Source organism: Haliotis rufescens, unplaced genomic scaffold, assembly GCF_023055435.1.
Source record: "Haliotis rufescens isolate VD_foot unplaced genomic scaffold, xgHalRufe1.0.p SCAF_12, whole genome shotgun sequence".
NCBI classification, from domain to species: Eukaryota; Metazoa; Mollusca; class Gastropoda; order Lepetellida; family Haliotidae; genus Haliotis; species Haliotis rufescens.
In genome coordinates, this window is record NW_025963802.1 from 7659535 (window position 1) to 7683132 (window position 23598).

General features: G+C 40.0%; 2 protein-coding genes across 3 annotated transcripts in view; one reads left to right on the forward strand and one right to left on the reverse strand.

The window, feature by feature from the left end:
* LOC124141223 (ubiquitin-like domain-containing CTD phosphatase 1) lies at positions 1-22445 on the reverse strand. The gene is made up of 9 exons (XM_046509161.2): positions 22279-22445; positions 20213-20304; positions 19215-19300; positions 13879-13994; positions 13048-13146; positions 11599-11735; positions 7883-7996; positions 6717-6844; positions 1-5436 (listed from the first exon to the last, which is right to left on the reverse strand). The coding sequence occupies exons 1-9, from the start codon at positions 22436-22438 to the stop codon at positions 5358-5360; spliced, it is 1011 nt and encodes a 336-aa protein (XP_046365117.1). The 5' UTR covers positions 22439-22445; the 3' UTR covers positions 1-5357.
* A 432-nt stretch (positions 22446-22877) lies between these two features.
* LOC124141221 (huntingtin-like) overlaps positions 22878-23598 on the forward strand; it is a 65359-nt gene continuing 64638 nt past the window's right edge. For both annotated transcript variants that reach the window (XM_046509159.2, XM_046509160.2), the window contains exon 1: positions 22878-23013. The gene's annotated coding sequence lies outside the window, so the exon portion shown is untranslated. The remainder of the gene's footprint in view (positions 23014-23598) is intronic.

Sequence of the window (23598 nt, forward strand, 5' to 3'; positions counted from 1 at the left end):
TTCATAATAAAGCAGCATTTATTTTTGTTGAGTATTTCTCATGCAGAAAACCAGTGAGGACTGTGATAGTACGTTTGAATAACAGAGCAGGCATCATGTTAACTCTCATTTGTGAATTCACGCAAATAATATCACTTTGCAAAAGAATTAGCAGTCATTACACTGAATTATCAGTTCTCATTTTTGAATCTTAGATTTAAAAAGTCACATATTTGTCAGCAAAATGATTGCATGAAGGGATGCATAGGCCAATAGCTAGCATGATGTCTGTCAACAGAATGTACCAATAGTGGATTTCACGAACATCACAAACTTTACAGATCTTTAAGAATGTGAATAATTGTCATTTAATAATACCGGTACAAGGGAGATCTGGCAGTATCAATTCATTGTCTACTAGTCTTGTGTGTATGACTGCTTTAGACATTTGAAATAGTGCGAGGGTGAACCTGCAATCGCTGCTGTGTAGAATATTCACCGGGATACAGGGCTAAATGTACCGTTAGTTGCCATGGTTACATGTCAATAAACACTGTCACCTGTTCTTCTGGGTTCTGTGGTTTGTTCAATTTGCATGAGTTCTTGCGTGCTTATTCATGGACTGAATTAATGTGTATCACTTTTGATTGGTTCTAAGAGGGCTAAGCATGGAAACGTGTCCTCTAGTACTGCTTGTAACGTGGCTGCATATTTTTGGTAGCACAGTTGCTGTTGGGACTCTTGGTATTAAACAGTATGGTTCAACACCAACTGTCTTACATAAATGTTCTGGACAACGAAACTGCAGTGTCATAGACAACTATCATGGCTGCCTGATAATTGGCCCCACAGTGTTCTGGACAGCGAAACTGCAGTGTCACAGATGACTATCATGGCTGCCTGATAAATTGGCCCCACAGTGGCACGCTTGATCAGAGTGAGTGGGTTTGACATTGGTTTGAACCTGATTTCAGTTGTCACAGTGTGACGTGAGTATGTTTGAGCTAACATTTTATTTTATAACAGTAAAAATAGTGTAGGGGTAAACTAATAATGAAACATGCTACAACTTGGGAAGTCGATGCATCAGTCAACAATGCTGTTGACATTTCAATATTCTAGTTTGCATTTTTGGATACAAACTCCTGAACCCTACCATGTACATACACTTTCTCGTTAAATGTCAAACCAGGAAATGATAGCATTAATCTGCAAAAGCATGCACTGAAAATGTCCAGCCAGCCAGTCAATGGTGGTTTGTAAAGTCTTATGAGGCAAATAAAATATTTTCTCTAAAGAGTAGGACTTGTTCTGCAGCAGATGAACTGTGGAGAATTCATATTTTGTTATCACGTTTTAATGTTGTTAAATTGAAATCAACTGGTTTGTGCAATGGATTCTGAACCCCCGAGGAAGGGGGAACTGCCCTGGTCCTGAGAAGCGGGGGTGCATTGTTTACCTATGTCTACACAAGGCATATACATTATCAAGTTATATTATAAGGTAAAACCTTGGTGTGTCAATTTGCTGTCCAAAAACAACCCATAACAAATGTAAACGTAACAGTTACATTGGATACACAGTCATTGACACTTCAGTAGACACCCTGGACATAATATTAAAACCAATGAAAAGAAGTAATTGATACTCGGGGAAATTACAATTTCAAAAGCACAAATTGATTCTCCGATTCTTATACTGAAGCTGATACAGATACAGATACAACATTGTTTCAAAGTGCATGTCAGAAGGACTAAAGACCACTTTCAAAAGTTATACTTAACATTCAATAACAATAGTTTTTTTCCAACTTAAAGGTCATCAATGAGTGGTAACAGAAAACTTCCAGACTTGAAGCATCACATGACATAGATGGATTTCTTTTAGCACTTGACACGGCACATGTCACATGTACACAGACTCCTCAATTCTGTGTTACCAAACATAGACTGACAATAAAAATGCTTCAACTTTCACTTGAAGGACAAGAAAATGATTTTAGCAGTAGATATTTACTTGCATGAGAAAGCATGATGACTGTGTGACAAAGTGACATTGTTGTGTGTGATTATCTCAAACCTAAATACACAGAACATCTTAATTTGATTTTAGTGGCCAATTGGTCAAATTTAATAAATAATCGAATATGTGTTTACAAGTTCTTCAGACTATTTTACTGCCTGGAAAGTTCCTTAACCCAGTTATAGTAAAACCATGCTGACCTGGGATTTACCATTAACTTGTGCAGTGAGTACAGAGTAGGAATCACCTGTACAGAATTGGAAAGTAAACCTTATTCAAGCTAAGCCTTGTGCAGTTATGTGTCTCATTGATAACCTATAAAAGTTTGTTAAGCATGAAGTATTTTCAAAAGTTGTTTGTTATCCTACAATTTTTTTCACAAACTTACACTGAGTGTGTCCACCACATGATTGTCTTTTTTCTCTCCCCCACAAAAATCCCACTAACCACAAGCAAATATAACTTGCCATATGATTCTCTACTTCCAGTAATTATTAATAAGGCAATTACGAATTAGGAATTGGACCACTGAAAGAATTTCTTTGTGTAAAAAATGTGAGTTCATTTGCAACATTTTGCAAATCACCTTGTTAGAAGGTTATTTATTTATAAGGCTTGTAATTAATAAGGCCATGGAAAAAAGGTCCTGGATATACTTCTAAAAGGCCATTAGTCAATTAATACAAATATGTTGGACATAAAGATGGCAGGAAATGAAGGACGAATGATTGATGAACAAGAAGGAACTGCTCTTGGACAAAGCAGTTCTACACGACATGTACAATTGTACAATGATACAACCCTCACAATCAGTTGACAATACCGTCAGATCTGAATGACAAAATCAAAACATGGTGGCATGGATCTCTTGGAGAAGGTGAAACACAACAGCCTTAATTCTGTGGATTGCAATTACTGGTAACTATACATAGCACCTATGTGCTTCAAACTGGTTTTAAGTGAAATGAAACAAAACACAAGTAAACATGGAAAGTCATTACAAAAGTATCTGTCCCCAGTCGGAGTAAGGTTTTCTGAATTTCATGATTACCGTATTTGCCGTATTAAGCACCCTGCTCCAATAATCACCCCAAGCAACTTCTAGAACAATCTGTAAGTAATCTTTATAAGCGCCCCTATTACTAAAACTTTACATGACCATGATGACAGACCATGTTTTCTTGAGTATTATTAACAGACAACAGAAGGGTAGAAGAAGAAAATAACTGCCTATTATCAAAAACATATTTTCATTGACGTTTGAACTATGGTCACTACTGGTGGATCTCTGACATCAAACTTAACTGTGAATGGTTTTAAAAGGCCTTTGTCAATTTTCTAAGCCCCTGAGGCACTTATTACGGCAAATATGGTAAATGTGTAGTCTTATATGTTTCAGTACTATACAACATAGAAAAACATCAACTGGTTCTGAGGCAATGACAATATTGGTGAAGCCTAAAAAACTCCTTTTCATATATATCAAGTGCCCTGTGGTGCCCTGTGGTGCCCTGTGGTAATCAAAACAGGGGGCAGAGCAATACATCAAATTTATACTACATTCACCGGCTTACTGAACCAATCACACACTGTCAATCAAGCAAAGGTGATGACATTAATTGAGCATATACACCTACACTAAAGACCAAATAATATAACAGTGAGTGTGAGTGAGTGAGTATGGTTTTACACCGCTTTTAGCAATATTCCAGCAATATCACGGCGGGGGACACCAGAAATGGGCTTCACACATTGTACCCATGTCGGGAGCCAAACCCGGGTCTTCGGTGTGACGAGCGAACGCTTTAACCACTAGGCTACCCAACCGCCCCAAATAATATAACAATGACCACTGGTGAAACGGGGTATTTGCAGGATGGTGACCAGTTGACCAAATATATTCACATGGCGTTCCAATGTGCTATCCTTTGATGCTTAATTCACTTAAATGTCTTTGTTTTAACTGGGCAATGTTACCATAAGCGTGGGTTAGTTTAACCAACTTCTAGTGAGCGATGTTTCATATTAATTGAGCGATGTTATGTTACTCACATTACTTCGTGTCAAATTGTCAAGTACTTTAAAAGGAAGGGTGATACGATACATTTCATGAAGAATTTTACTGTGTGTAATTGTATATGTATTTTGCAATAAATAATAATGAAATATGAATGTACATCAATGTATATATATGTCAACGTATTCGCTCATGTGAGTTATGTAATAACACACCTACTTTGGTAAACGCAATAATTTGGTAAATTGGTCATTTAAGCTGTGATACACATTGCAATATTGAATCTTGATGCAAATCTTTACTATCCACACTAAGTCTTGATACTGTATTGTAATATTACACATTGTATCATGATGCATTGTGTGTTTTCAATATTAAAGCATGGTACAATATTTTTATATGCACATTGTATCATAAAACAGTATTGTAACATACACATTGTATCTTAATCATAATACAATCTTGTAATACACGCATATAGTATACAATATTAATATATGCATCTTATCATGAAGCCATAGTGTAGTATTAGTATTGATGTACTGTTTTACCCCTTTCACAAAATAAGCAACTAGTTTACTGCGTTCAAGTGTTAACACACTGATCGTTTTCAGCCTTCACTCTTATGTATGCACCTAACCTCCTCAAGAAAACAATGGAACAATAAAGTCAAAGGAGGTCTTCAAGTGGTGTTTACTGTGCTCAAGACAACAAAAACAATATTTGTTTAAAATGGCAGGCAACCTCTCTTCAAAGAACAAAAAGTGTCAATTTTAATTTTCAAATTAAGTCCTATCTGCTGTCATGGCTAAAATTGTTCTATCTGTAACTGTCTGTAGCGCTAAATTTACATGTTATCAAACTGTCGTCATTTTAAGAAAAAAAAGTGACATTTTATTTCAACTTCAGTTTTAGATGTTACCACAGGGAATATCTTAAAGTTATCATAATTTTTTAACACTCCACATTAAACAGTGTGTGAAGACATGTTTTCATGACAACCAAATGTCTGATTAGCAAAATGCAGAGAAAAATCCCGGAAAGTGACAAAAAGTTCATTGTCACGTCCTTTGATGCGTACAAAAAAAGAAACAACTTCTAACTAATAGACATATTCTGTTCATATCCCTTAAGACCAAGACCACATATGATGTCTGACGACTTCCTTTAACAGTTTACAGTAAACACCTGCACAAAAATATGAGAATGACAGCAGTGTAAAATATTCAGCCTTATCTGCTATGACCAGTCATACTGTCAGCTGACACACTGATAAATAGTTCACATCATTTCCAAACACTCTACCAATCATGTGACCTGTCAATCAACCAATCAGAAGTCAGCCTTCATCTCCAGCAGGGCCCTGACTGCCGTGTCCATCGATGTGTCTCTTGGCTGCGTGTCGTGGTGGTTTGTACCTGGCACAACAAAAGAGGATCTACTTATTAGATAATCTGAAATGACAATCTCATTAAAATCACATCCTTTACTCCGACATGATATCTATGTGTGTGAGGAGTGACAACCTATCCATAGGTCGTGTCAGATGAGCGAAAATTGAGTGCCCAGCCTAAGTGAAGGATGCATGGGTTCTTAAGCCATTCAGATGTCAATTTTCTAAAACGATTTCTTTTTATTTCTCTACCAGTTCAAATTAGGAAATTATGATATTAACAAAATTAACTCACACTTAACATAAATATTCCTTTGATGGTGCTCCAGTTTGGGTGTTGATACCATGGTGACCAGAAACGACAGGGTGTAAAAAGCACGCACAACAATATAATAACCTTGCCTTTCTTATTTTCATTTGGAACTGGTTATTTAAGCAACGTTAAGTTTGTTGTCCACATATGCTGCACTCAATACTTTGCTCACACATACGATAACTTAGAAGCCTCGGCACTGATTGGCTGAAAGTTCACCTGACAACCTCCAATGGAAACATTCTTTTATTCAAGACATGTCTAATGAAAAACAAATGTGAATTATGATCAAAAGCAGTTCCAAATACTGAAAGAAAAAAACAACTATTCCCTTTGTAGATGATGTTTCTCTGTGGTAATCAATTTTGTTGACTTGTGGGCTTGTGTAGTAAGTTACCAATCCAGATGCAATCTACTCTGTACAATCAGATACTAAGTAAGCCATCCTGCCTTACTGGTCATGAACTCAGTTTTGATTGAGGCACCTTTAAACAATACTGATGACATATTCCACACCTTTAAACCGTGAGTGAGGGTGTGAATTGAGTTTAACGACACTTTTAACAGTATTCCAGTTACACCATAGCATGTCAGCTTGATGTGGGAGGAAAGCTTGAGGAGATGCAGATCTAAGACGGTGACCACTTTGGTGAAACCCACGAGCACAGGTGCTGACAAACCTAGAAACATTTTGAGGCGAACCGGGATTCAAAAACACGATCATAGGTTTCTGGCATGTCCAAATGACGCAATTCTGCACAATGAACTGTGGTGCCTTAGACGACTGGGCCATCCATGCCCCCTCTTTGAACAGTGCGCAAGTGAATTTTTATGCCAGTTTTACCAATATACGTACACCAGAAATGGGCGTCATTCATTGTACCAATGCAAGGAATCGACCCCAGGCCTTCGGTGTGACGATTGAATCACTAGACCACACCCAAAACAGGGAAGCAAACAGAACTGATGAGAGTAGGCTAAAAAATAATCACCTTTCCCATTTCTTGTGATTGAGACAGGAAAAATCTTCCAGCTGAGCGATGTCCTTCAGGTATCTTGACAGTTTTAACAACTCTGTATCAGACTCACGGTTGAAGTGGGCTTTCTTAAATGGTTTGATCTGAAAGACAAATGTGCACAAATACTACCTTGTCAGGTCCAGTCCATAAATGTTACATTAACATTAACTCTCCTAAAGATGCAAGAAGCAATGATCATGGTATTTTGTGCAACAAGAAATCCATCAAATTAATCACACATCTTTCGACTAAAAATAACGGAAAGTATTTTGTCCTTGTGCATAGCATATTGTATCATCATGATCATCTTATATGACTCACCAATGAACTTCAGACAGCAACTATGTTGCTCTTTATACACAAACATTAAAAGTAACATATATACTCAAAATCATTATCAGATAATAAGAGATAAAAGTATGAGATTACAGTAAACTATAATGAACAGACCAATATAACAAACTTATTTTTTAGTCCCGACCATTTGTTGTATATATGCTGTATATATATGCTTATGATGAACTATGGTTATTACGAACTAAAATTAGTGGTCCCTTTCGGTTTGTTATAACCATAGTTAACTGTATAACATTTTCAACTTCCAAGAGAGCAGATCAATTGCATCGGGCATGCACCACTTCATACCCACATTGAAAGTGAGTGAGCATGCGTTTATGCCGCTTTTAGCAATATTCCGGCAATATCACAGCGGAGGACACCAGAAATGGGCTTCACACATTGTACCCATCTGGGGAATCAAACCCGGGTCTTTGGCGTGATGAGTGAACGCTTTAACCACTAGGCTACCCCACCGCCCTTATACCCACATTGATAGCTACTTGTCCTGCATTGCATGGGCATTGGTTAAACCACTGGTTGAGTTCAGGCATGATTCAGGCTTTTTCCATTTTCTTCAATCTTGACCTTTTCATTAGTTTTAGTACATAGCCATCCATTTTTCCAGTCTCATAAAAGCATCCGTGTGACACAGGCATAAACAACATGTTCTTCAACTGTTAATCACACTGTCAACATACTATTGGTGCTTGTAGTTCATGTTTGACACCCTAAATATCCAGGTGTTCCTTCCATACTGATGCTGAGTATTGTTTCAATAACATCCATTTATCAGTACTCACTTTCAGGCCATTTTGTGGATTCATGATGAAGTTCCGACGGATGTCGTCAAACATGATTGTGTTCTTGGCAGTCCATTGTTCAAACTTGCCCCAGATAACCCCAAGTGGTTTCACCTTTAACACAAAAACAAACTTGGTTAACAATACATGTCTCAAGTTGCCATGGTTGAGTATCAGCGTATTATATGTTTTCGGACATCATACATTTTAAATGACCATATTTTTCGTGATTTCACGTGATTGAACAAAGTTTCCAGCTTCTAAAAAACAATTCACCTGAACATACCCGAGCATCACCATGGTTACCACCCAAACTGGGTCATGCACGACTCTCGTGCCAAGCGACCTACAGGAAAACACACTAAATAAGTGATACAATCCTGATATGTTAATCAAACAAAATGTATGATATCAGGAATAACATGCGGCATGTGTATTCACATATGTCATCTTTCCATAAACGACCGCATAGTTGTAAAGGACAAGAAATACAGAGTACAACTTATAACATTTACACATCACTATCTCCAGCCAATTGATTCAATGAGACAGGACACAATCACTATCTCCCATGAACAAAAGGGTGCACCTGCTCGGCATCTCTCTTAACACATTTTTTAAGCAATAAATCATGACCATGGGATTGAAACATGCTAAGACGAGAAGAGGAACGATCCAGGATTTCCACAAAAGGGATCTTTGAACCAGTACCCGTCAACACATGTACTAGACAGGTGAGCGGAATAAAGGAACGGGATACCATTAAACAATGATGACTAAAGTCTCTACATAATAAATGCAGGAATGAAAATACCAAGATTTTATTCTGTATATACACAAAGCATAGAAAAACAAACAGGATTGGGAATATGCCTTGATTATCTGTGCTGCTGTGCCAGGACTTAGGGACCAAATTGACATGTCACAGAGGTAGTGGGAAGCGAAGACCGTAACCGACTTCACAGAAAAAACAGCCTTCCATAATGGTGGCTATGTAAAACCAAGATGGACACGACTGCTCAGGTCTCATGAGGATTGGACGCAACAGGCAAAGGCAATCAAGCAAAAGTGTAAGCCCAGAATTAGAGTGTGGTATGGGAAACTTTGGTTAAAGCGGCAGTTTAGAGCAGGCATGAAGAGTCTCTTCAGTGAGCGCCGAAGTGGTCTTGCAGCCGCCAAGAGCGCTCGCACCAGACATAAGGAGAGATTTTCAAGGTCATCATGGATGCCAGCGACAGAATCGTAAACAGGCGATCTGGAAGCTGGTTCTTTGCGATGAAATTCCAGTGAAGACAAAGGCACAGAAAAACCTTCCCGTTCTCTGACTGTTAACATTTAGAGCATGGATCTTGCTAACACAGACAGCAGTCAGAAGGGCCAGTAAAAAATGATCGTGAAAGTGATTATTCTGAGCTCTTTGTCAGCAAGCATTCATAGTCAGCCAATGTGAAATGATGAAGGGTGACGTTAAGATCCCAGGTGGAAGGCCCGAAACAGGATGACTGGTCCGCCAACTTGTAGGACCGAATGAGAGAGTAGCAATGAACCGAAATTGACGCAGCTAGATAAGTGGCCCAAGCAGATCCCTTAAGTTTCCACATAGGAGTGGAGATGTCACAAGCACAAGAATGGGCTTTGACAGCCTTCCACTTATGGTCATAGAGGGTCTTAGTAAAAGAACATCGAGCCTCTGAAATGGTCTAAGCTACCTGCTTGGAATAGACAAGGGGCCTCTGTATATGCGCCAAATGCAAAGATGGAGCATTTGGAGAGATGGGTGGAGTGAGGCTGCAAGACAAGGTCGTCTTGTGGAGGAAGACGGTGGAACCTTCTGTCAGCGAGCTGTACCAATGTGGGAAACCAATTCTGAGTTTGCTAAAAGGGAGCGATCTAAAACAGTGTGAGGAGACTGGTGGCAGCTACTTTCTGAGGTTGAACACCGGTTGGGGGAAAGGCACAGGTGTTGAGGCCTTCCCAGAGATCATCAGTTCATCTTGGTCCCAAGCTGGAGGATCGGGGACGGGAGGGACAAACCGTGATAGCTGAGTGTTGAACCTTGTAGTGAACAGATCAACTTCTAGGAGCGGATAGAGTTGGCAGATCCACCTTAAGATCAACGGATAGAGATGTTATTCCGCTGGTGATGGCTGGTCGGATCAGGATAGGGAGTAGGTTATCACAATGGAGACCCCTGAAATGTGCCTCACTCGAACCTGAATGTTGAGGGAGTTGATCAACCGGCAGAAGTCGAGTGAGAGTGGCAGGAGTGAAATCGACTTGTGGAAGCCATCTTATTGATGTACCAAACGACTGAGATGTTGTCCGACTGGATCATGAGGTGAAATGAATGAAGAAGCTCAGGCCAAAGGGAGATTGCCAGGATTACTGCCTTGAACTCGAGGTTGTTGATGTGAAGTCGCTTTTCTTCGCCTACTGGTGAGGGTACAGCAGGAATGGCTGGAGGCAGAAGTTCCCAGTTGAACTGAATTTGAAGCAAGTCACTTGGCAGACTCGCTGCTGAGAATGATACAGTGCATCCTGAGGACTTTGACCCATGTTGTTCCTGGCGGCCACATCCATGTCCACGAAAGGAAGAGGATCTACCACTGTTGGGATCATGGAGGTCATGTTGAGCAGGAACGAATGTAGGAAGTCGACGATCCTTCTTTTTCTGGTCTTCAAGATGTTGACACTGCAGGCGTAGGAGATCGACTGTCACTCGAAGTGGAGGATCAGACAAAGTCTACTGCAGATGGAGGGACGTGATCTGAAGAGGAGTGATCAGCAGTATCTCCAGTAGTACTTGTGGAAGTAGTTGACGACAAACGACTAATTGTGGACTTCCTGGGAGCAGGCGAGGCAAAGATTATATTATTTATACTCTCTGGATCCTTCGACTTGGAACGCCTGTCCATCTCTCGACGCTGACATTTGTGCAGGTGAGATGCTGAAGGATTCATCAGAACGATGAATGCAAAGCAGACATCGTGAAGAAGAGCTGCAGCGACCCTGGTGGTCAAACCAGTTGTCATGTGGGTTGGAGGGTGAAAAGGTATGTCTGCAAACCAAACAAGCCATGCGATGTATTTCTTGGTAGTCCATGATCTCTTATTTGCGTAGAAAACATGTGGTTGCAGGGTACTGTTACCACAAAAAAACAACCAAACTGTATTCTCTAACTCACAAGCATGTCACCGTCTGGCTATTAGAGAGAGAATGAGATAGATGGAGTGGTCAATTGTTCAGTGGGTGTAGGTTGCTTGGGGGCGAGAGTGATGCATGACCAAGTTTGTCAGGGTGGTGACCATGGTGATGCTGGGGTTTGTTCTAGTGAATTGCTTTTAAGAAGCTGGAAACTTTGTTCAAGCACATTTCCACATAGGATCAAAAGAGGTGACTTAAGGTGAAATGAGGCTTAACTTTGCGTCCAAAATTATTGCATTTACATAGCGACGTAGGATCAAAAGAAAAGAAGAAAGAAGAAATGAATTATGTGAGAGAGGATAAATGTAAAATAATTTATGTGACTCCTTAAGGATGTTAATAAAATGTACAAGATCTAAAGATATTAACACATATTTAAATAATCTCCAGTCATGATAGAACAATGTTTTATCGTGAAATAAACCACGTTTCGTTCTTCATTGTTCTTTGCGATCTATCGCGTAGCTATCCTATATTTGAGTATAATCACATAAGAGTTATTCAAACTGTACCTCGATGACCCCATACTTTGGTGTGTGCACACTAATCATTGCATCACAGTCTACATAGAAGGAGATCTTGTAGTTGGCATTGGTTTCAACTCCCAACCCCTTCATCTTTGTCTCGATCCATTTCATACCTGTGGCAGCTGAAACACACAGAGACATTGTCAAAACAACATAACAACACAGATACATTGTCAAAACAACATAACACACAGAGACATTGTCAAAACAACATAGCAACACAGAGACATTGTCAAAACAACATAACAACACACAGACACATTGTCAAAACAACATAACAACACAGAGACATTGTCAAAACAACATAACAACACAGAGACATTGTCAAAACAACATAACAACACAGAGACATTGTCAAAACAACATAACAACACACAGAGACATTGACTATAAACATTGTGTTTCAGATTTGTAGGCTTAAATGGGTATTTGATGCCCAAAATGTTTGCGTTTGAAACCCCTGGCTAATGGAGAACTTTCCTGCCATTCAATACTCAAACATTTGAATACTCAAGTTATGTCATGGTGGCCTGTAGTGAGTGAGTGAGTGAGTGAGTGAGTGAGTTGGGTTTAACGCCGCTTTCACCAGTATTCTAGTTATATTGTGGCGTGTCAGCTTACTGTGGGAGGAAAGCCCAAAGTGATGCAGGTCTCAGACGTTTACCACTTCTGTGAAACCCACGAGCACGGGTATGGTGCTGACAAACCTAGAAACATAATTGGGGCGAACCCGGATTCGAACCCACAATCATATGTTTCTGGCGTACCCAAGGGACACAACACTGCACAGCGAATTGCAGCGCCTTAGACGATTTGGCCACCCGTGCCCCCATGGTGGCCTGTAAATATGGGTACATAATCAAATCTGGATCAGACAAACCAATGGTTGGTAATATGAGTAATGACCCACACCTCTGTGATACAATGACGCACAATCAGCCTGGTCACTGAGCCTGACCATGTGATCCATTTTAGTCTTCTATTACAAGCATAGGTTGCTGGGGATCTATTCAAACTAGGAACACCCACACGTCATGTGGGGTGAGTGAGTGAGTGAGTTGGGTTTAATGCTGATTTTAACAGTATTTCAGTCATATCATGGTATGTCAATAAAAGAGTGAATGACTTGGGTTTAACACTATATCAGTTATGTCATGGCGTCAGCCTAATGTGGGAAAGCCTGAAGTGATGCAGGTCTCAGACATTTACCACTTTGGTAAAACCCATGAGCACAGGTATGGTGCTGACAAACCCAGAAACATAATTAGGGTAAACTAGGATTTGAACCCACAATCAGAAGTTTCTGGCATGTCCAAGGGATGCAACTCTGCACGGCGAATTAAGACGACCGGGCCACCCATACCCCTACATGTTATACATAGAATGATGACAGTAGTATGAAGCATAATGCAAGGAACATTAACATAAACTCACACCAAATGACGATGTCATAGTCCTCATATGCTGTGGTCAGAAACTCGTGAAGGTGTGGCCTCATCAACTCCAGGGCATTTTCGGCCACTGACCTGTGATCTGCAATTAGGCAATAAACACATGTCATCTTCATTCAGTTTATTTTGCGAATATATCATCATAAACTAAATATATTAATTAAATTCATGACAGGTCCAATGGATTTCTTCTTTCCTCGAGATTCAGACAAGCTACTGCTGAGTGAGTGAGAAAATGTTGTGTAAAGTTGTAGTCTGATTGTTTTTTAATGCTGCACTTAGCAATATCCCAGTTATATGTGGGGAGCTTGTCAATATCTGAGTGAGCCGGATAATCCAGTGATCAATATTGTGAACAATCCACGCTGTTGGGATACAATGACATGCAATCGACCAAGTCACCAAGCCTGACCACCTAATCCATTGGGTCACCTTTTATGACCAACATAGTTTGTTGAGGACCTACCCTAACCCAGAGTCCTCCCACGGTAGGTTGTAGTCAGTAATTAAGGTCATAGTAAGTCATCCAAATAATAGTCCGTCCAAAACTGTGATTGAGTACTGCCTGAGCAATGATCCACAGTCATGGTATGATGCAACATAAATATCAACATCTACCAAACAGTGTATAATCTCCATATAGCATCCATCTACCTAACAATGTATAATGTCCATATAGCACCTACCAAACATTGTTTAATCTTCATACAGCACCTACCAAACACTGAATAATCTACATATAGCACCTACCAAACAGTTTATAATCTACATATTGCACCTTTCAAACATTGTCTAATCTACATATGGCACCTACCAAACAATGTATAATCTATATCCAGCACCAACAGTTTCTTGCCAGGTCGAGGTTCATTGAGGATGTTGATCTTGTAATCTTTCACTCGTCTTGCCACTTTTTCCAGATATTCTTCTCTGAAGTAAAATGAAGAGAAATTAAGCTGGGCATGTAGAAATATTCCATCTGAGAGATGTTATTGTAGATTTTCACACAGGAAAAAGAATATTAGTAAAATCTAAATATTTTTTACATTTGTATACTTATCCTGCATTACTCCTTAATGCATTCACTGCTTACCTTGCGACAAAAAAACTGGGACAGCGTACCGGCGATGGTCCTTGGGTAAAGGCTCTGTTCCGCAATCCCACTTTTACACCCCGCCGTCGCTGTCCCTGTGACCTCACGTGACCAAAGGTCAACTCTTCACATCACAGCCTGTCGCCTGAGCTTAAAAAACATACTTTTGAGGTTTCTGAAGCCAAAGTGGGGAGGCAAGTCTGCGACAGGTGGGCCTTAAACGTAGTAATGCAGGATAAGTATACAAAGTAAAAAATATTTAGATTTTACTAAATTTTTTACTTATCCTGCCTTACTCCTTAATGCATCTGTATCGGACAGTTTGGAGGTGGGAAATCCTCACAATACAGAAACCTCAATAATTCACACCCTGAAAACATGACACAGATTGGTCAGTAAACCGTTAAGCGGAAAAGTTGAGAGAAAACGCAAATAAGGTAGGGTATCGCAAACTTCGAAGTACCACGTTCAGATCCCACGCAGGTGGGCGGAACTTGGTCTTCTGATCCTCAAGCCTCAATGAGCGTAATAAGGCCTGTAGTTCCGGGATCTTAGTAATCTTACGATTATCCGGAACGGCCAACACTGAGTTAAGTGCAACCAAGTACGTGGTAATGGTGCTACCTTTCAAGTGTCTATGGGTACGCAAATGTAGGAGGTATTCAGCTAAAAACTGAGGTGATGCAGTAGTAGGATCTTGACCTTTTGCATTGCAAAAAGTTTCAAAAGATCCCCACTTGTCATCGTAAAGGCCTCTAGTAGAGGGACGATGAGCTAAGGTTATAGCTTTTCCTGCCCGAGCCGAATAGCCTTTTGCACTTAATGCCTTTTTAAGACGAACCAACCATGCAGACGAAATCTGTCTGGTGTTGGATGAGGCAATTTGCTGTGAGGGTGGATAAGTAGGTTGGACTGTGGGAGGGGTAGTGGATCGTTTCCTGCTAGCTTTCTGAGCTCGACGAACCACCCTCTGGCTGGCCACCAGGGCGCGACCAAAGTCAGAGCAAGTATTCTTGTCTCTTGGATCTTTTGTATTACCCTGGGAAGTAGAACTGGTGGCGGAAATGCATACGCTTTTAGTCCTTCCCAAGGAATACTGAATGCGTCCACCGCCCAAGCCTTCGGATCTGGTAAGGGGGAGACATATGTCAAGAGTTGGTGGTTTTGGCAAGTTGCAAACAGGTCGATGTTTGGTTGTCCGAACTTCTGAAGCAATAATTGGAATGCTTCTGTGTGAAGTTTCCACTCGGTGGGTGCTACCCTGTCTGGGCGTGAGAGAGCATCGGCCAGAATGTTTCGACATCTGGGGATGTGCTGAACTATGAACTGTAGTTGCAGCCGATCCACTAGATGGAAAAACCTGAATGTCTGTTGAAGTAGCGAGTGGGAGTGTGTTGTTCCCTGATTGCACAGGCACCACACCACAGTGCTGTTGTCTGTGGATATGGAGAGTTGGGTTGATTGTAGTTGATTCTGCCAATGGAATATGGCTAGAATTACGGCTTCCAACTCCAGATTGTTTATGTGCCATTTCCGATGAGCGCTTGACCATAGCCCTGAGACTGTCTGGTCTTGTAGGTGAGCACCCCACCCCTGAAGGGAAGCGTCTACGAATAGGTGTAGATTCGGGGACAACCCTGATAAAGAGATTCCTCCTAAGACATTCGACTCTATCGTCCACCAACGGAGGTAAGGTCTCAAATGGATCCTGACTCCTGATGTAGGGATTCAGGAATTGTTGTATTGGGCATAACTGTAATCGGCCTGTTGGTTAGGTCCTGGGCTGAGGTGAGTAGCCCTAGCAACACTTGCCATTGGTGAAGTGTGCGTGGTTGACAAAGAGCAGGTGACAGGAGGCGTAAAATCTTGTGCCATCTGTCCCTGGGGACCGACAGGAGGTTCTGATCTGTTTGAAATAGTCCTCCTATGAACTGGAGTCGAAATGATGGAGTTAACTCCGATTTTGCCTCGTAGACTATCCAACCCAGTTGATAAAGTAGCCTTCTGGTGAATTCCCGGTGGCATACTAACGTCGGTGTGTGTTGATGACACAGGAGACAGTCGTCTATGTACGACTCGAACCAAATGTTCCTCAGGTGTAGAAACGCAGTTATGGGCTTCATTATTCGTGTAAATAGCCACGGGGCCACTGAAATGCCAAATGGGAATACTGCCCACTGGTAGTGGACCCCATTGAACTGGAACCTGAGGAATCTGCGATCGTTGGGATGGATCGGTATGTGCAGATATGCATCCTGTAGATCGATACTGATCAAGGAATCGAACACTTTTATGCTGGTTCTGAGTAGTCTCAATGTAATGAGGCGAGAATAGGGTGGACGCTTCAGATAATGCTCGTTGAAAACAGAGAGATTGTGTATCATTCTCATCTTGTCTGAGCCCTTCTTGGGTACCAGGAAGATGTGAGAATAAAACCCCGGAGTTAGCACTTGGGTGCGTATAATCTCCACGGCTCTTTCTCCAATAGTAAGTCTATGTTGGCCTTTAAAAGGATATGTTGCTTCCTTGGATAATTCCCCGGAATGGGAGCCGTGGTCAACGGAGGAAAAACCTCTATGTCCAGTTGGTAACCGTGGCGTAGAATGTTGAGAACATAATCCTCCAAGAGGATGCTCCAGTTCTTCCAAAAGCGACTCAGTCTCCCACCTACAGGGGTATCGACAATTGGGGTGACTGGGGGTAGGAGATCCCAGTCGTGACTGTCCAACATTTCAATGTTTGCCCCTCCTATCACCTCCCTTACTGTGGTCAGGATTGATAAGAACCCTGGGGTTTGCCTATGCCACGAAAGGAATCTTGCACCTGTCCTTCCTTAAGAGACTCACGTCTAGGCCTGTAGTTGCCTGACTTGCCTGATCGCTGGGAAAAATTCTGAGAAACATGCTCCAAAGCCTTGAGTCTGTTTCATCCCTAGCGTGACTGGAAACCTTGGCATGTGTGTCTGAAATCTGTTCGTTGAACAGAGATGAGGAAGACCAAGGTTGACGTAGCAATCTGCGCTTAAACTCTGAGTCCCAAGTAGATAAGGCTAAATAACCCAATCTCCGAGTGACAGTTATTTCTGTCAATGCAGCTTTAAGATGATTCCTCATATGGTCAATCTGATGCTGTTGAAAATCAACTATAGTTTGGGGGTGATCTAGTCGGTTAGGATTATCCTCTGACAGATCCTGCTCTACCGCCCGAGTAGACGATGCTAATGCTGATAAAGGTTTTAATACCCTTCAAATTTCTGTTTCAATAAACGCAACTCTGGTATCCTGAACCTTAAGAGTGGTAGGCCTTGTCGAGCCTGTCATTCTCTGTATATCCTCATCCAAACTATGTGCCTGGTTTGCTGCCTCAAAGCCATGAATAGGAAATTCATCTTTCCTAAACCTGGGAGGCCTGAATGACGGCGTAAGTGTTAGCCTGGAGAAGTCCTCATCCAAAGATCTAATCATATCTGACATCATAGGGTCAATCGGAATCGACGTAGGATGTGTCCAAAAAGTATCTTTTTTATCTACCCCACTACCTGGAGAAGGTACTGAAATGAGGCGGTCAGCTACCCAATCAGGTACTTGAGCCAGGCTAAGGTGAGTATTCCATTCAGTCGCGGAATCTCCCTCCTCACCATTAGAACAATCTGATGAATCAGAACGATGTTGATGTGAATGTCTTGATGGTGAACGACTTCTACTCTGATGTGCAGTATAACCTCTGACCGAGGGCTTAGATGAACTGCCTGGTGACAAGGAATCATAAGTTGATGTCCAAGTACGAGCAGGTGTACTGGTACTACTAAACGAAGAATGTACTGTATTATGACTCACAATAGGAGTGTTATATACATTAGTCACTGGAGTAGGTGGTAAAATATGTGCCGTAGATGTAGTTGATGCAGGTGTCTGATACATAGGCATAGGCGTAGGCGCAGGATACAATTGTGTCATAGACTGCTGCCACATTGATTGTAGAAAATTTTGCATCCAATTAGTGTTAGGAATTGGCATAGGCGCCTGCATCTCCTGCGCTGGATACGTTGGTACAGCGCTAAGCTGATCGTGCGCTGCTTGCGTAATATCGTACGCTGATAGCCCTGGGGCTGATGTCATTGTAGATGCGCTTGGGTAGTAGGCCTTGGCTGCGCTCGGCGCAGGCATATGAGACGCAATGCTCAATGAAGTAGACTTGAGTCTAGCTTAGCTTGGCTTGGCGCTACCCCAATTCCAAATGGCGGGGAACAGATAGCACGTGGCGGGAAAAAAAAGACAGTCTTTTTTTCCGCCTCAAAACATCAAATACAACTTCACAACATGTTGAAAGTAATATGAAAAGAATACATCACCGATCGCAGAAGAATTTAGAATGGTAGACGAATTGGAAGGTCTAAATAAATCCAAAAATGAGGGCTCCGCTGGAAACGTCCTAGCTGTGTCGCGACAGGCAGTGATGTGAAGAGTTGACCTTTGGTCACGTGAGGTCACAGGGACAGCGACGGCGGGGTGTAAAAGTGGGATTGCGGAACAGAGCCTTCACCCAAGGACCATCGCCGGTACGCTGTCCCAGTTTTTTTGTCGCAAGGTAAGCAGTGAATACATTAAGGAGTAATGCAGGATAAGTAAAACATATTAAGAATTATAATTTATGTTCAATCCAAATTAACTTCTTAATTAGAATACTCTGCAAACAAGCATTGATTACAACACTTCCCCGTTGCTCTTCATTGCTAGTGTCAGCCATGTTTTGCGTGTTTTGGCAACAGTAATGCAGAATTTAACAGATATGACTGAATGTGTTTGATTGCCGATGCTGTCGGTTCAAAAAGCGGCGTGTGACGATTCCAATGAGGACCGCTGTTACAATGAAAGTTACTGCATTTATATCACATTTGAAACTATTCCTTCACACTTGGTAGCTATACACCTAATAATAACCATGATAAAACTACTACTTTATCATGGTTTTTTTAATTCAAGACTTGAATATCCCACAGACATGATGACAGAACTACTCTTAAATTTTAGTGCTATTCTAAACTCATTCATAAACACCTGTTTTCAATGGCAATTTCTTCTTCTTCAATATCGAAATCATTCACAACTTCCGGCATATCAGCAGGTGGCTCAATGACCTTTGCCTGGAAAGAAATGAATGAACAAATATATGCTGTTTTTTCATGATTCATTGAGGGAGGAAATGGGGATTCCAGGCAGTGGAAACTGAAATAACTACTGGACAATCAGTTCAAGATGACATGGTGTTACAGGCCTGTGGCTACTTTAGACATTACCACTTCCGTGAAACCCTGTGATGGGTATGGAGCTGAAAGAGCAAAGATCATAATCAATGTCATCACTGATTCACAACCATGATCACAACATCCTGACGTGGCTAAGGGACTCAACACTATACAACTACAGTAGTTACATACAAAAACTAAGATGCATTTCCATCAATCACACTAAAATCAAATCTGTGACTCATATCAGGGTAGTAAGATAAATTTATTGTAGGCTTATCTATCATGGAATAGTTTGATGAACCCTCTGTTCCACAAAGAGACGTATTCCATGATGCATTAACCTACAACTTCTATACAACAAAAATAGCATGCAATCGAAGGAACATTTGTGTCGTGTGTGGATTGTCTTTTGTTCAGACTGAAATTTCGTGAACTGCCAAATCATTATAGAAAGTTGACATCTGATTGGCTCAAACACCAATGCATCCTATCAAAGTTCAGATAGCTAGACTGATTATGCCTATTTTTTCTGATATTGGCAAAAAGAGGTATCAAATCAGAGTATAAGGTTCCATGCTAATGAGGTAATTTTCCTAAAAGTAAAACAGCATAAAACATTCCAATTTATTTATTGATTTAAGTAAGATATACTACTCAAAACATGTACAGACTACCAGATGACATGTCATGACAGATTAACCATTGGAGTGATCATTAACCTTTTTGAGTAGTATACATCAGTGAATTCATATATTCAACATGGATTCTATCAAAATGTATCACAGCCAACAATGTGGGGAGACTCACCAGCTCTTCCTCCCTGGTGCCAACAAGCATGATCTTAGAATTTGGTTTCAACTTCAAAGATGCTAGAGACATTCCATCTTCCAGCTGGTTGCCTACAAAACAAGTTCCAATGTTTTATTCAGATGTTCAGAGGAAAGACCAAAGAAACATTCCTATCTTGAGCATTATTCATAAATCTCTTATCGTATTGCCAATAATCATGATAATAAATATGATTGACATTAATTACCTTTCTGATCATGTTACTGAAGGTTTTTGTATTCAACTAAAGCTAGAGGTCACACAAAAGAAAACATAAATATTGAAGACAAAATGATAAAAAAAACTAGCAAATTTAAGTAAGTCACCATCAGTGTTCGAAATTAAGGGGTGTCCTGGGGTCCTTCACGTCTTCCATGGCAACTGAATCTCGGGGCCCTCTAAATCTTTCACTTTGGGGTTAGGATTAGGGCCCCTTCATTTACATCATGTTCATGCTTAAGTCCGAACACTGAGAATATCGTTATTTTTGGGCTGACAACCAAACATAGTTAAAAAAAAGAAAATGAGAAATGATAACCATTACATCTTCAACATATTTCCCAAACAAATATTAAACTTAACATGCTTAGACCAAACAAAAAATATCTGTGTTTCAGGAAACATGACCCGTACAGACATGGGTCGGCAAGTATGTCTTTTTGTTGTTTATAAAATTATATAAATAACGTTTGAGACAAACTGCTTGTTCAGAACTGATGTTAGATGCAATGTTTCATAAACTTGTTGATCCAAATAGCTTGGGCAATGACAGTACAGTGTTGCACTTGCAGGGGCCTATCTGATTCATTCATCAAAAGTTTGTGTGTGGGCTTTTTCCAACCAATATATTCTGGAGTCAAGTATCCATTGTGTCAACCAGTAAGCAATGGTAAAACTTATCATACACATACACTCTTATAGTGTACCAGTTATGCCATGGAATAGTTCACTAACTAAATATGCTGAACTTTTGGTATTTTATGATCTAAAATATAAATAAAATAAATGTGTAAATACAAATAAATTTGTCAAGTGTGTTACATGTATTTTTTACCAGGTTTATTTGATGAAATATACCACTCAATATTTGATAGGGATATTCCGAGTATACAGGTGATAAATCTGACTAGTTGTGTGGAGCTGTCGTCCGAATAGAATGATCTTTGGGCTTGACCTTAAGCAATCAACTTTCTTGACAGCTGTTTCCAGCAGTGATAAAAACATTAGGATTGCAAGTGAAGAAACAATGTGATGGTCATGTTGGTTGGGTTACCAGAAACACATGTATAATATTTTATCTGGCCTTAGACCACCTTTCACATGTTTCTTGAAAGTATTTTGTACTTTGTCAACAATGGTATTACATGAAATAACCGATAAAGGCTGTTAAAGACATGACATATGGTGATTATTGGCATATGTATAAACTCAGTATGATGTGCAGATTGATAGCTTCTGGCAATATTAACATGATAAACTTGTGTAGAATTAATGAGAACACAGAAATAGAGTATGAAGTTATTCTACTTTGTTTAGCCATCACAATGTTACTTCAGTGCCTGGTAATATGATAACTTCTCATAATATTGACAGTGATTGATAAAATTCATAAATTTCCTAGGGTTTCAAATCAGTTAATTCTCAAGAACATTGACAGATTCTCATCAGATAATGATCAAAATGTTTGTTTCAAAATTGTTCAGGATACAGAAGAATGTCCTATAAAAACAAGAGAAAAAAACACAAATATGTCCTCATGTCAATTGTCTCCAGCAAAATCAATGTATACTCTGGAGACAGTGGGAACAAACAGAAGCATTTATTTGTTAGGATATTTTGTTTGAAATGAAAAAGCTAGATCTCTACCATGTCTACTACCATAAACTTGTTATTGATAAAAGGGTTTTTTATGCCTTTAAACCTTCTAACAACGATACACAATGAACTAGTGTCTACAAGGATCTAACGAGCACAATGAATGAAAATAGGCAAACGTGACCAGGTGTCACCAAATTCTAACCGCCAATGATTTAATAAAACAATACCTTTTACTTTGAGGCCAAGAAGTTTTTGTCTCTCGGGACATACTTGTGTTGCTTTATATATGGCATTTTTTAGGTCTGATACCGTGTCAGTATCAACAAGACCTGTTATTTTATGTTCTTCTCTTTGAAACTTTACAATCAAATCTCCCACTTCTGTCATGTTTACTAACTTTGTGCAGTGAAACTACATTCCTACTCACTAGTAAAACACATTTCCACTATTGTCATAAATGTTACTCTCCGATATTGTCATATACTTACACAATAATTTTAAGATATACTTAAACTATTTTTGGTATTTTACTTGTTATTTGGGAGTTATATGTTTAATAAAGAAATCCGAAATATATGTCAAGCACAATTTGTATCTATATATGTTATTAGTTTTTGAGAAACTACTACTGCAGGTGCACCGAGAAGTAAAGTTACTTCTAAAGGAGTCATATGAAATAAACATTTACGACTTAAATGGACGATTGGTTGGTGTAGACCTTTGTATAATATTTGATTTAGATTTAAAATATGATTATGACGGTCTTATTATTACTTATTGATTAATGCGAAGCTATGGATTAAGAGCTCACGTGACTTCCTCTAAGCAGCAATGGCGGCTGCTAGACGAAGGTGTTTCCCAGAAAATGTGACACGACGAGGAAAAGATGTCATATGAAACACGTATGCTACTCATACCCACATGCATTAATGAGAAGAATTTGAAGCTTTCTTTAAGTAAATGTAAGTGTCATCGATGTTATGAGTAGCAAATGGAGGTTCTGAGGAAACAGCGGTCGCGTCACTAACCCCCGCAAATGTCATATTTATGTTTCCTAATTTTGGTCTAGGTGATGTTTACTTATGCACTTGTAATTTACAATGGCGATTCTATAAAGTATGACACGTGATTGAGTGCACTTCATAACTGATAATATGCCATGATAATTATAGTTTTAAAATACTGTTTCAGTGATCATGGCAACTTTCTATGTGACTGACAAATCCTTTTTTTTTATCATTATTGTAGATAATTATTAGCACGGATAGCCTATCAGTGACTGCAAAAATTAAAGTCATCATACTGCAATATAAGTGTGTAATTAAATATGTTGTAGCACTCCGATGAAACAATGTGTTGCTTCTTGATGACTGTTTGCATCAAGCATGCTACTGATTTATGTACATCTGAGGGGCCACGGTTGGCCCAGTTGTCTAAGTCACCACAATTTGCGGTGCAGAGTTGCATCCCTTGGGCATGCCAGGAACCTATGATTGTGGGTTTGAATCCCGGTTTGCCCCGATTATGTTTTTATGTTTGTCAGCACC